The sequence below is a fragment of the Oncorhynchus tshawytscha genome, linkage group LG25, assembly GCF_018296145.1.
Source record: "Oncorhynchus tshawytscha isolate Ot180627B linkage group LG25, Otsh_v2.0, whole genome shotgun sequence".
Lineage (NCBI taxonomy): Eukaryota > Metazoa > Chordata > Actinopteri > Salmoniformes > Salmonidae > Oncorhynchus > Oncorhynchus tshawytscha.
This window is the reverse complement of record NC_056453.1, coordinates 4,721,536-4,736,240: the sequence shown is the minus strand read 5'-3', so window position 1 is coordinate 4,736,240 and position 14,705 is coordinate 4,721,536. Positions and strand designations below refer to the sequence as shown.

Below are 14,705 nucleotides of genomic sequence, written 5' to 3'. Positions count from 1 at the left end.
CAGAACAACAGCAAAGAACCTTGTGAAGATGCTGGAGGAAACCAGTAAAAAAGTATCTATATCCACAGTAAAACGAGTCCTATATCGATATAACCTGAAAGGCCGCTCTGCAAGGAAGAAGCCACTGCTCCAAAACCGGCATTAAAAAGCCAGACTACGCAGTGCTAGCTGTGCCACCAGAGACTCTGGGTTCGTGCCCAGGCTCTGTCGCAGCCGGCCGCGACCGGGAGGTCCATGGGGTGACACACAATTGGCCTAGCATCGTCCGGGTTAGCGAGGGTTTGGCCAGTAGGGATATCATTGTCTCATCGCGCACTAGCGACTCCTGTGGCGGGCTGGGCGCAGTGCACACTAACCAAGGTCGCCAGGTGCATGGTGTTTCCTCCGAAACACACCTGTTTCGATTTGTCATGATAGGGTACTGTGTGTGTATATTGAGGGAAAAAATGAATTGAATCAATTGTAGAAGGCTGGAACGTAACAAAATGTTTTTCTTTATTTGTACTATTTTCTACACTGTAGAATAATAGTGAAGACGGCAAAACTATGAAGTAATCAAAAAAGTCTCTCATAAATCAATATATTTGAGATTGGACATTCTTCAAAATAGCCAACCTTTGCCTTAATGACAGCTTTGCACACTCCTGGCATTCTCTCAACCAGCTTCATGAGGTCATCACCTGAAATGCATTTCAATTAACAGGTGTGCCTTGTTGTAAGTGTATTTGTGGAATTTCTTTCCTTCTTAATGAGTTTGAGACAATCAGTTATTTTGTGACAAGGTATGGGTGGTATACAGAAGATAGCCCTTTTTGGTGAAAAACCAAGTCCATTAAGAAGGAAAGAAATTCCACAAATGTGACCTGTTTGAGGAAACTAGACATATGTCCTGGTTCACTACTTCACAGGAGACTTTTGTACTCAAAACACGTTTTTTTTGGCAGAAATGCCTTCTCAAACATGTGAACTTTAATGTGCCTTAATAACAAACTTGTAAGCCATTTGAAAATACAAATAAAATGGTTAAATTACGAGCCTAGTTGGTTTAGCCCACAGAAAAAGGGAACAACCTTCCTGGTAGCCTAGATAGGCTGAGGTAATGAGTGGGCTGGAAATGCCGAGCGATGAGTTTGGATTGGTCTGCCATATAGCACGTTTCTGTCTGTATGAGCTGTTCAGTATGTGTAATGCAGTTTTTTTAATGTATCATGTAGTAAATCTGAATAAGTGTTGCTCTCTACTTTCTGGAGGACCGAGTTTTCGAGTATTATAGCTAAGGAGATGGAGAAAACACCTGGATTACATCTTCAAACTAAGGTCAATCATGGCATCCGACAGGAGACTCGTCTAACCATGAATGATATATACAGGTTAGATAGTCTAGCTAGCTACATTTTCACATATTACACGTTTCTAATTCTGACAGAAAGAGGTTTCATTTCAAGTTAAAGTGTATTAGTAGCTAGCTAGCTAGCTAACATTAGCTGGCTGGATCGCTAGCTAACAATATGTGTATGATCTTATTATTCATATCTCAGAGCCATTTGCTTGGCTAGCTATAGCCTAATGTTAGCTAGCTAACATTGAACCTGGTTGGTTTGCTACCTGAAGATTCATGCAGAGTAGTAACATCATGAGTTGGGATTATGGTTAATTGTTTATCTAGCTAGCTAGCTACGGTTAGCTGGCTGACTCGCTAGCTAATGTTATGTGTAAGATTTTATTATTCGTATCCCAGAGACATTTGCTTGGCTAGCTATAGCCTAATGTTAGCTAGCTAACATTGAACCTGGTTGGTTAGCTACCTGCAGATTCATGCAGGGTAGTAACGTCATGAGTTGGGATTATGGTTCATTGTTTACCTAGCTAGCTATCTACATGTCTTAACAAAAGACTCCACTATGCATGTAACTATTTTGGGTCCGTTCGTAACTTCAGTCTCGCCATCTACTCCAATTTCAGAAAACTCTCATCTGAGTGTGCCAGAGTGCAAAATAACTGATCTATGAGCAAGGTAGGCAATGTTAGCCAGTTAGCTTGGGTGCTTGACTGCCAGGTCAGAACTTTCGGATCAACCCAACTCATCGGCCAGAGTGTCCAGTGTGCGCTTTGAATGCGAAACGCTCTGAATTTACGAACGGAGAACCTGACAGCATAGTTGCAGTCACCAACACTCTGGATAACATAACAGCCTAACCAGCTCTGCTAGGGTGAGTAATGTTCAGTGAGCTGTTCTCTCATTTGTGTCTGGAAGTAACCAGCAAGTTAGCTTGGGGGCTGGGCTGCTGTTGTTAGTACAGAACGCTCGGATCAAGGAATTAAAGAGATGGGTGGGGCTAAAGATTGAGAAGGTGTGAATGATGCTGAATGGGTCTAGACAAAGAAGGGCTCTCCAGTAGTAGTACCAAATATTCATAGGCCATTTTCTCAAAAGTGAGTTTAGAAGTTTATTAACTTTCAAAGCAGAATTACTTTCCCATTGTCCCTCAACTATAGTGTATGATATACCATTTTGTAGCTCCGAGTCTCTACTTTTATTTAATGTAATAAACACAACTTCAAATTTTGCTACATAAGTCCAATTTGAGCACGTCGGTCACAAATTAACTTTGAACAAGGCACACCTTTTAATTTAAATGCATTCCACTACCCCATGAAGCTGGTTGAGAGAATGCCAAGAGTGTGTAAAGCTGTAATCAAGGCAAAGGTTGGCTACTTTGAAGAAACTCATATATAAAATATATGGTTACTGCATGATTCCATTTGCGTTGTTTTATAGTTTTGATGTCTTCACTATTATTCTAAAATGTAGAAAATAGTAAAAAGAAAGAAAACCCTTGAATGTTCCCAAACCTTTTACTGGTACTGTATATACATTTATACACCGGACTCTGACATTGCTCGTCCTAATACTTATTATTTTACTTGCAGATCTGTGTGTATTGTTGTGAATTGTTAGATATTACTTCACTGCTGGAGCTAGGAACACAGGCATTTCACTACACCCGTAATAACATCTGTGTTGTTATTTTGCTGAACACTTGATGGTTAAATTTTTTTGGGGGCAGTGAAACAAGGCTACTCAGGCGAGAAAAAATCTCACCCAAATGTATAGCCCCGTTGGAAAATATGAATGGACTGTTTGAAAATGTGAATATTTTTGTTGTTGTTGTTAAGTACTACATTTTTTTTTTCATTTTTTAAAATGTGAATCACATTTTTATTTCACCTACCCCAGTTTGGGAATACCTGGTCTAGATCAATCAGTGCAGAATTGATTACATCACAGAGTTTTCCAAATGTCCAATTTCATTTCACCAAAACGCCTTGACCTCAAGATGCATTGTTATCTCACCATGCAATTGTTTTTATTGTGTACATTAGAAGCTTCTAAGCACCAGCTAGGCGATTGCCTAAAGTATAGCAGTTTACCCCACTAACCCCATGTTTTATCTTTTCTATATCTCAACTGTCTGAGGGGGCCCTCTTCCCAACACCTGAATGTATGAGGCCACCCCCTCCCACCTGCTGCTTCTTCTTCTTCTTTAGAGATTGGCAAACAACTTTAAGACACGTTACCACCACCAACTGGACTGGAGTGTGAACCGAAATCCTACCTAATATTCTTCTCTCCCTAAGGAAACTAAATACATAATTAAGTACTTTATCCCCTGAAGATTTCCCCAGCAGTTCACTTAATCCTGGCTCTTCAACACCATTACTCCTGAAATCTAATAACATTCACTCCCTTTCCCTCGCATATTTCTGCCACTGAAATAGAACATTTCACTGTCTCCGTCTCCTCCTGACAATGATCACATCTCCCAGTCGGATGTGTCCCCACCAACATCAGTGTACTATTGAACATTGTGTGTCCCAGTCTCAGCCTTGTGATTACAATTTCCTCCCTTCCTGCCTCCACTTTTTCCTGGATCTTATACAGGTGTCTTCCCTTTCTCTCCCTGTTCCACAACTTTTGCCATTTGTTTTTAGGGTTAACTCTTGGCTTCTGCTTTACTAATTGACAATTCCATCTTAACATTAGCATGTTCAGGAACCTGCTTGGTGATAAAATCCACTCCCCTTTCCCCTCTACTTCCACATGAGCTGGTACCCAGAGGAACATCACAAATACCCCTACCAGTTTCACCCTATACAAGCACTGCTCTGAGACACACATGAATTTAAGCTCATCAGTGCTGCACAGGAGTCAGAGCAGATGACTACTCTGTCTGGCCTCACCTCCTCCACCAACTCCGCAGCCAATAGTATGGCCAACAACTCCATTGTGTAAACAGATACATTATCAGTTGCTCTTTTCGTCACTGCCACCTTACACCCAGGAACAATAAAAGCTGCACCTGTCCTCCCTGTTTAACGGTCCTTAGATCCATCTGTGAATATATTCAAGAAATAATAGTATTGTATTCTTAAATGTTCACTTACAACTAAATACACTCCTTCCTCAACATCTCTTACCCTCTCAAGCAACCCTAGATCTACCACTGCAGGCCTTTCTAATCGACCTGGAAGGATATTGACCTCATCAAGGCAGTAGAGGATGCTTGGTCGTTCTTTAAAAGTAATTTCCTCACCATCTTAAAAAAGCATGCCCGTTCAAAAAATGTTGAACTAAGAACAGATATAGCCCTTGGTTCACTCCAGACCTGACTGCCCTCGACCAGCACAAAAACATCCTGTGGATGACTGCAATAGCATCAAATAGTCCCCGCGATATGCAACTTTTCAGGGAAGTCAGGAACCAATACTCGCAGTCAGGAAAGCAAAGGCAAGCTTTTTCAAACAGAAATTTGCATTCTGTAGCTCTTAACTCCAAAATGTTTTTGGACACTGTAAAGTCCATGGAGAATAAGAGCACCTCCTCCTAGCTGCCAACTGCACTGAGGCTAGGAAACACTGTCACCACCGATAAATCCACTATAACTGAGAATTTCAATAAGCATTTTTCTATGGCTGGCCATGCTTTCCACCTGGCTACCCCAACCCCGGTCAATTGCCATGCACCCCCCACAGCAAGCCCCAAGCCTCCCCATTTCTCCTTCACCCAAATCCAGATAGTAGATATTCTGAAAGAGCTGCAAAATCTGTACCCCTACAAATCAGCCAGGCAAGACAATCTGGACCCTCTCTTTCTAAAATGATCTGCCAATATTGTTTCAACACATATTATGAGCCTTTTCAACCTCTTTTCGTATTTGTTGAGATTCCCAAAGAGTGGAAAGCTGCTGCGTTCATCCCCTGCTTCAATGGGGTAGACACTCTAGACCCAAACTGCTACAGACCTATATCTATCCTATCCTGCCCTTCTAAGGTCTTTGAAAGATAACTGATCATTTCGAATCCCACTGTACCTTCTCCGCTATGCAATCTGGTTTCAGAGCTGGTCACGGGTGCACCTCAGCCACGCTCAAGGTCCTAAATGATATCATAACCACCATCGATAAGAGACATTACTGTGCAGCCGTATTCATCGACCTGGCCAAGGCTTTCGACTCTGTCAATCACCACATTCTTTTCGGCAGACTCAACAGCCTTGGTTTCTCAAATGACTGCCTCGCCTGGTTCACCAACTACTTCTCAGACAGAGTTCAGTGTGTCAAATCGGAGGACCTGTTGTCCGGACCTCTGGCAGTCTCTATGGGGTCCCACAGGGTTAAATTCTTGGGCCGACTCTCTTCTCTGTATACATCAAGGATGTTGCTCTTGCTGCTGGTGATTCTCTGATCCACCTCTACGCAGACAACACCATTCTGTATACTTTTGGCCCTTCTTTGGACACCGTGTTAACTAACCTCCAGAAGAGCTTCAATGCAATACAACTCTCCTTCCGAGGCCTCCAACTGCTTTTAAATGCAAGTAAAACTAAATGCACGCTCTTCAACCGATTGCTGCCCGCATCTGCCCGCCCGTCCAGCATCACTACTTTGGACGGCTCTGACTTAGAATACGTGGACAACTACAAATACCGAGGTGTCTGGATAGACTGTAAACTCTCCTTCCAGACTAACATCAAACATCTCCAATCCAAAATGAATCCAATCCAAAAATCGACTTCCTATTTTGCAACAAAGCATCCTTCACTCATGCGTCCAAACATACCCTCGTAAAACTGACCATCCTACTACCGATCCTCGACTTCGGCGATGTCATCTACAAAATAGCCTCCAACACGCTACTCAACAAATTGGATACAATCTATCACAGTGCCATCCGTTTTGTCAACAAGGCCCCATATACTACCCACCACTGCGACCTGTATGCTCTCGTTGGCTGGCCCTCGCTTCATACTTGTCGCCAGACCTACTGGCTCCAGGTAATCTCAAGTCTGCTCGGTAAAGCCCCGCCTTATCTCAGCTCACTGGTCACCATAGCAGCACCCACCCGTAGCACGCGCTCCAGCAGATATATCTCAGTTGTCACCCCCAAAGCCAATTCCTCCTTTGGCCGCCTTTCCTTCCAGTTCTCTGCTGCCAATGACTGTAATGAACTGCAAAAATTACTGAAGCTGGAGACTCATATCTCCCGCACCAGCTGTCAGAGCAGCTCACAGATCACTGCACCTGTACATAGCCCATCTGTAAATTGCCCATCCAACTACCTCATCCCAAAACTGTATTAATTTATTTGTCTTGCTCCTTTGCACCCCAGTAGTTGGCACATCCATCACTCCATTGTTTAATTCGTATATTGTAATTACTTCACCACCATGGCCTATGTTTTGCTTTACCTCCCTTATCTTACCTCATTTGCACACACTGTATATAGACTTTTTCGACTGTATGTTTGTTTATTCCATGTGTAACTCTTTGTGTTGTATGTGTTGAACTGCTTTGCTTTATCTTGGCCAGGCCACAGTTGTAAATGAGAGCATGTTCTCAACTAGCCTACCTGGTTAAATAAAGATGAAATATATATATATATATATATATATTTTTTTTAAATGCTGCCCCTCTTCTGGAAGCTTTTATGAGCTGTGAACCTTCACAAATGCCTGGACTAACATCTATGCCTTCTTCATAACTCTTACAGCAACAATCTCCCAACTTTTCAGAACAGTGAGACCCCAATCTCATCTGACCCCACTCACCCTCTTAATCATCCCTATACCTCTCCCACAGAACCGGCGTCAATACTCAATCTTAGCTGTCCTAATGATCCTCCTCACTACTGCTTGTGCTTGTATATACTGAATCATGTGCTGGTAATTATGGGACTTTTTCAGCATTCTGCAAGTCCTGATCCTACACTTCACTGCTTCTATACAATCTACAGTCCACCAGAGAACTGCGTTACTCTTTCTCCCCCCTGTACCCATAGAATTCCCCTACCTTGTGGCCAATACTATTGCTCATCATTCCCTGTTTATATATCTGAATTGCAATCAACCTAAAACAGCTCCTGTTCATGCAACTCCTGAAACTGATGTATGTATGATGGAGCTGAAGAACATGGCTGCCATTTTACATTCTCCCAACCATTTGTGCTATTTTGTTAGCTTATTTGCATAACTTATTGTGTACATAATGTTGCTTCTACCATCTCTTATGACCGAAAATAACTTCTGGACATATGAACAGCTATTACTAACTGTGGACTGGAAGAAACCTTTTCCTTTAACGAGTCCGACGAGAAGGATATCCTGCTTTCACTGGAACAGACCCAGATCCCTGCCTTTTCTGTGAAGTAAAGATGCAGGAAAAGGGGCCGCAGGCATCCTTCTGATAATCCGTAGGCGAGCGAGTAAACTGTCATACGTTCTTCTTGCTAACGTGCATTCATTATAAAACCAAATTGATGATCTATGGTTAGATTATCCTACCAACGAAACATTAAAAACTGTAACATTTTATGTTTCACAGAGAAGTGGCTGAAAGACGATACGGACAACATAGAGCTAGTGGGATTTTCCATTACCTCTGGTAAGACGAGGGGTAGGGGTGTGTGTCTATTTGTCAATAACAGCTGGTGCACAAGCAAAAACTAAAGCAGGATGTACCAGTGACTGGCTCAATACGGAAGTGGTCAGATGATGCGGATGTTACAATACAGGATTGTTTTGCTAGCACAGACTGGAATACGTTCCCGGGATTCATCCAATGGCATTGAGAAGTGCACCACCTCAGTCATCGGCTTCATCAAAAAGTGCATCGACGACGTCATCCCCACAGTGACTGTATGTATATATCCCAACCAGAAGCCATGGATTACAGGCAACATCTGCATCGAGCTAAAGGCTAGAGCTGCCGCTTTCAAGGAGCGGGAGACTAATCCGGAAGCTTACAAGAAATCCTGCTATGCCCTCAGACAAACCATCAAACAAGCAAAGCATCAATACAGGATAAAGATTGAATCCTACTACACCGGCTCTGACGCTCGTCGGCTGTGGCAGGGCTTGAAAACTATTTCGGACAACAAAGGGAAAATCAGACGCGATCTGCCAAGTGACGCGAGCATACCAAACGAGCTAAATGCCTTTTATGCTCGCTTCGAGTCAAGCAACACTGAAGCATGCACAAGGGCACCAGCTGTTCTGGATGACTGTGATATCGCTCTCGGTAGCTGATGTGAACAAAACCTTTAAACAGGTCAACATTCACAAAGACCAACTGTCAAGTGTCTTCACTGACATTTTCAACCTCTCCCTGACTAAGTCTGTAATATCTACATGTTTCAAGCAGACCACCATAGTCCCTGTGCCCAAGCAAGCGAAGGTAATCTGCCTAAATGATTATCGCCCCGTGGCACTCACGTCGGTAGCCATGAAGTGCTTTGAAAGGCTGGTCATGGCTCACATCAACAGCATCCTCCCAGACACCCTAGGAACCACTCCAATTCGCATACCGCCCCAACACATCCACAGATGATGCAATCTCAAATCGCACACCACACTGCCATTTCTCACCTGGACAAAAGGAACACCTATGTGAGAATGCTGTTCCTTGACTACCGCCAACGTTCAACACCATAGTGCCCACGAAGCTCATCACTAAGCTAAGGACTCTGGGACTAAACACCTCCCTCTGCAACTGGATCCTGGACTTCCTGACGGGCCACCCCAGGTGGTAAGAGAAGGCAAAAACATATCTGCCACACTAATCCTTAACACTGGGGCCCCTCAGGGGTGTGTACTTATTCCCCTCCTGTATTCCCTGTTTATCCACGACTGTGTGGTCAAAAATGACTCCAACAGCATCATTAAGTTTGCTGACGACACATCAGTGGTAGGCCTGATCACTGACAATGATGAGATGGCCTTAGGGAGGAGGTCAGAGAACTGGCAGTGTGGTGCCAGGACAAGAACCTCTCCCTCAATGTGAGCAAGACAAAGGAGCTGATTGTGAACTACAGGAAAAGGCATACCAAACAGGCCCCCATTAACATTGACGGGGCTGTAGTGGAGAGAGATGAGTTTCAAGTTCCTTGGTGTCCACATCACCAACGACTTATCATGGTCCAAACATACCAAGAGAGTTGTGAAAATGGCACGACAAAACCTATTCCCCCCCCCAGGAGACTGAAAAGATTTGGCATAGGTCCTCAGATTCTCAAAAGGATCTACAGCTGCACCATCGAGAGCATCCTGACTGGTTGCATCACTGGCTGGTATGGCAACTGCTCAGCCTCCAACCGCAAGGCACTACAGAGGGTAGTGCGTACGGCCCAGGACATCACTGGGGCCAAGGGTCCTGCCATCCAGGAAGTCTGTACCAGGCGGTGTCAGAGGAAGTCCCCATTGTGAAATACTACAGCCACAATAGTCATAGACTGTTCTATCGGCTTCAACGTGGCAAGCGGTACTGGAGTGCCACGAGGCTTCTAAGAGGCTTCTAAACAGCTTCTATCCCCAAGCCATTAGACTCTGAACATCTAATCAAATGGCTACCCAGACGATTTGCATTGCCCCCCCCCCTTGACACTGCTGCTACTCTCTGTTATTATCTATGCATAGTCACTTTAATAACTCTACCTCCATGTACATATTACCTCAATTACCTAGACTAACTGGTGTGCCCGCACATTGACTCTGTACCTGTACCCCCTGTATATACAGTGGGGAGAACAAGTATTTGATACACTGCTGATTTTGCAGGTTTTCCTACTTGCAAAGCATGTAGAGGTCTGTCATTTTTTATCATAGGTACACTTCAACTGTGAGAGACGGAATCTAAAACAAAAATCCAGAAAATCACATTGTATGATTTTTAAGTAATTAAAAATCATACAACAAAGTACGATCTTTTTCCCAATGTGCAGTTGCAAACCGTAGTCTGGCTTTTCTATGGCGGTTTCCTTGCTGAGCGGCCTTTCAGGTCATGTCGATAAAGGACTCGTTTTACTGTGGATATAGATACTTTTGTACCGGTTTCCTCCAGCATCTTCACAAAGTCCTTTCCTGTTGTTCTGGCATTGATTTGCACTTTTCGCACCAAAGTACGTTCAACTCTAGGAGACAGAACGCGTCTACTACAAGTCTGGTTCATCCACCAGACTTGTGGAGCTCTACAATTTTGTTTCTGAGGTCTTGGCTGATTTCCCCATGATGTCAAGCAAGGAGGCATGGAGTTTAAAGGTATGCCTTGAAATACATCCACAGGTGCACCTCCAATTGACTCAAATTATGTGAATTAGTCTATTAGAAGCTTCTAAAGCCATAAGCCATAATTTTCTGGAATTTTCCAGGCTGTTTAAAGGCACAGTCAACTTAATGTATGTAAACTTCTTACCCACTGGAATTATAAATTAAATAATCTGACTGTAAACAATCATTGGAAAAATTACTTTTGTCATGCACAAAGTAGATGTCCTAACCGACTTGCCAAAACTATAGTTTGTTAACAAGAAATTTGTGGAGTGGTTGAAAAACAAGTTTTAATGATTCCAACCTAAGTATATGTAAACTTCCGACCTCAACTGTAGATCAATTCTCTAGTAAGAGGTGCTGGCCAGCCTGTAGTTTTTTTCTGATAGTGGATATAACGTTGAAGATTTGACATCGTTTCAAAAAGGTACAAATTCACCATATTTTATACAAGGTTTGTCTATGTTGAAAACTGGTTACAATGATGACATAATTCTGTGATTGAAAAAACAATTTACGTTGATAGCTTTTTCAAATCCAATGTAGATTCCACATCACAATGTGTTGACCAATTACGTTGATTCAACCAATTTGTGCCCAGTGGGAACCTGATACGAGGGAAGGATCAAAAGAAAAATCAAGAACACATCAAGTAACTGTTCCTGTTGACCTTCCATAGGAAGGATTACATAACCTTATTTGGAAGAGGAATTATAATGTGGAACAAAAAATTGCAAACACTTAGTTTCCATCCATTTTACAGGTATTTTTTAATTACAGCTTTTACAATCATTATCATTGTTATATTACTTTAAATTATCATCACTACTCTTCATTAATATAAATCATAAGTTGTTTTTAAAATGTACATATACAAGTATATCTTAAATGTCCATAATTTAAAATGCATTTACTTTTTAAACAAAAATTACAGTCAGTCTTAAGTATGATATTAACATACAGTTCAGACACACACACCATAAAAAAATGATACAAATAAAACACACACAATTTACAAATTACCCGTACCCAAGGTTTCATGTCATTACATGATTGATATCATTAATCTCACTCTAAAATGGTTTTGTTTTGGCATGCATATTAACAAATTTGTTGTTGGAACAGGATTTTGTCATAATGCACTTCACTCATTGTCCTTCTCATTGTGCACCTGATGGTGTATGTTATGGCTTAAGAGCATGATTCCATTTCCTCACACACTCTCCCTTCATAACCCTTATAACTGATTTCGTAACCTCCCTCTCCCTCTGTCCTAACACAGTGTTCCTCAACCTCTGGTCCATGGACCGACCAGTTCCTTGGATGATGCTGACTGGTCCCTCAGATGGTTAGCTGTACCTGATTTAGTCAGGTCTCAAGTGCTCATTTTAATGTAAATGGTTCCCCAAGAGAGACGGACCATAGCTTGTGGGTCCTTAGTAAAGGAAATAACTTATCTTGCCTGTCCACGTTACAAAAAGGTTGAGAAACACAATCTCAATACCCTGTTCTGAGATTTTAACAGATAGGGTATGCATGTTCTCTCGACAGCCCAAAACAATCTGGGTTATCATTCTGTTGATCAGAATGGGAATGCAGTTTTACGTCTCAAAGAAAAACAAGAAGAGTCATTATGTTGTCTTTTCACACTCATAACTGAAGATGAACTTAACAATGGGCGATAGAGACACTTTCTACAGCATCAAACACCTTCATGCCACAACTGTGGACAGACACAGAGACAGAGAGACACAGAGACAGAGAAAGAGAGAGAGATGGACATTCACTCTATTTTAGCATATTTTCATTCTCTCACATTGTCCTTGTTTCTTGAAGGATTCCAGTTGAATTCTTGTTGTTTGTGTTCTATTCTCCATTTTGTTGATGATCTTCATCTTATTGTTCTAAAAACTGGGTAGATTTTTTTCGGACTCTAAAATAAACACAGGGTTGATATATAATGAAGCAACCAAAAAATAACTACAATTCAGTATGGGTCGGCTCTTTTCTGAAATGTGTTTGGATGACTGAAATGACAAATGGGTTCTGATGACAGTACTGAATGTTTAGTGAGTCTGCCAGATCAGAGGCAGTAGGCATGACCGGGGATGTTCTCTTGATAAGTGTGTGAATTAGACCATTTTCCTGTCCCGCTAATAAGCATTCCAAATGTAGCGAGTACTTTCAGGTGTCAGGGAAAACGTACTGAGTAAAAAGTACATACTTTCGATAAGAATGTAGTGAAATAAAAGTTGTCAAAAATATAATTAGTAAGGTACAGATACACCAAAAAACTACTTAAGTAGTACTTTCAAGTATTTTTTACTTCAGTACTTTACACAACTATTTACAACTTTGTACACTTTTATGATATTATTTGGCAATTAAGTATTTTTCTCACCTGGTGTGCTTATCTCTAGCAGGAATATGTTCTCACTGACCCTGACTCACCCCTGGGCCCGGAGTTCACTGAAACAGATAGCATTACGATTTTAAAACACCAGTCAATGACACTAGATTTCCAGTCAATAACACTGAAATGGTTGGTCAGCATGGAATCAATGACTCAAATAGCAGGTACCCAGGGGGAAGGAGATGAAAGAAACGACCACCTCACCTTCACTTTGGACTTTCCTCAGGGTGACGGAGGGCGTGGAGATGGCGGAGGCACGGAAGTTGGCGGGTAACGTTTCCGAGGAATCAGAGGTCACGCCCCGGAGGTCCTTCTCTCTGAACATCTTTCTCCACGAAGGTGAGCGAGTGAACGTCTTAGTGCCATCCTATCAAAGAGACAATATTGTATGATGATATTCATAAGGTTTACCAAGTGCTAGTTAAAGTTGAAGTCAGAAGTTTACATACACCTTAGCCAAAAAATGTTTAACTCATTTAATCCAAGTAAAAATTCCCTGTTTTAGGTCACTTTATTTTAAGAATGTGAAATGTCAGAATAATGTCAGAATAATAGTAGAGAATGACTTATTTCAGCTTCTATTTCTTTCATCACAGTCCCAGTGGGTCAGAAGTTTACATACACTCAATTAGTATTTGGTAGCATTGTCTTTAAATTGTTTAACTTGGGTCACATGTTTTGGGTAACCTTCCACAAGCTTCCCACAATAAGTTAGGTGAATTTTGGCCCATTCACACTGATCGAGCTGGTGTTACCGAGTCAGGTTTGTAGGCCTTCTTGCTCGCATGCACTTTTTCAGTTCTGCCCACATATTTTATATGGGAATGAGGTCAGGGCTTTGTGATGGTCACTCCAATACCTTGACTTTGTTGTCCTTAAGCATTTTGCAACAAATTTGGAAGTATGCTTGGGGTCATTGTCCATTTGGAAGACCCATTTGCGACCAACCGATACTGATGTCTGATGATGTCTTGAGATGTTGCTTGAATATATCCTCATGATGCCATCTATTTTGTGAAGTGCACTAGGCTCTCCTGCAGCAAAGCACCCCAACAACATGATGCTGCCACCGCCGTGCTTCACGGTTGGGATGGTTTTCTTTGGCTTGCATCTTCACAAGGTCCTTTGCTGTTGTTCTGGGTACGTTCATCTCTAGGAGACAACGTTCAAAGTACGTTCATCTCTAGGAGACAGAACGCGTCTCTTTCCTGAGCGGTATGACAGCTGCGTGGTCCCATGGTGTTTATACTTGCATACTATTGTTTGTACAGATGAACGTGGTACCTTCGGGTGTTTGGAAATTGCTCCCAAGGATGAACCAGATTGGGGAGGTCTACAATTTTATTTCTGAGGTTTTGGCTGATTTCTTTTGATTTTCACCTGATGTCAAGCAAAGGGGCACTGAGTTTGAAGGTAGGCCTTGAAATACATCCACAGGAACACCTCCAATTGACTTACATTATGTCAATTAGCCTATCAGAAGCTTCTAAAGCCATGACAATTTTCTGGAATTTTCTATGCTGTTTAAAGGCACAGTCAACTTAGTGTATGTCAACTTCTGACCCACTGGAATTGTGATACAGGGAATTATAAGTGAAATAATCTGTCTGTAAACAACTGTTGGAAAAATTACTTGTGTCGTGCACAAAGTAGATGCCCTAACCAACTTGCCAAAACTATAGATAGTTAACA

At 42.0% G+C, this 14,705-nt stretch overlaps 1 protein-coding gene across 2 annotated transcripts in view; it reads right to left on the bottom strand.

Annotated features, from left to right (window-relative positions):
* Window positions 1-11,357: 11,357 nt before the first annotated feature.
* LOC112224084 (PTPRF interacting protein alpha 3) overlaps window positions 11,358-14,705 on the bottom strand; it is a 65,358-nt gene continuing 62,010 nt past the window's right edge. For both annotated transcript variants that reach the window (XM_024387381.2, XM_024387382.2), the window contains 3 exons: window positions 13,218-13,380; window positions 13,002-13,069; window positions 11,358-12,533 (listed from right to left, as the gene is read on the bottom strand). In XM_024387381.2, the coding sequence (XP_024243149.1) occupies window positions 13,017-13,069; window positions 13,218-13,380 (216 nt within the window). In that variant the 3' untranslated portion in view covers window positions 11,358-12,533; window positions 13,002-13,016. The remainder of the gene's footprint in view (window positions 12,534-13,001; window positions 13,070-13,217; window positions 13,381-14,705) is intronic.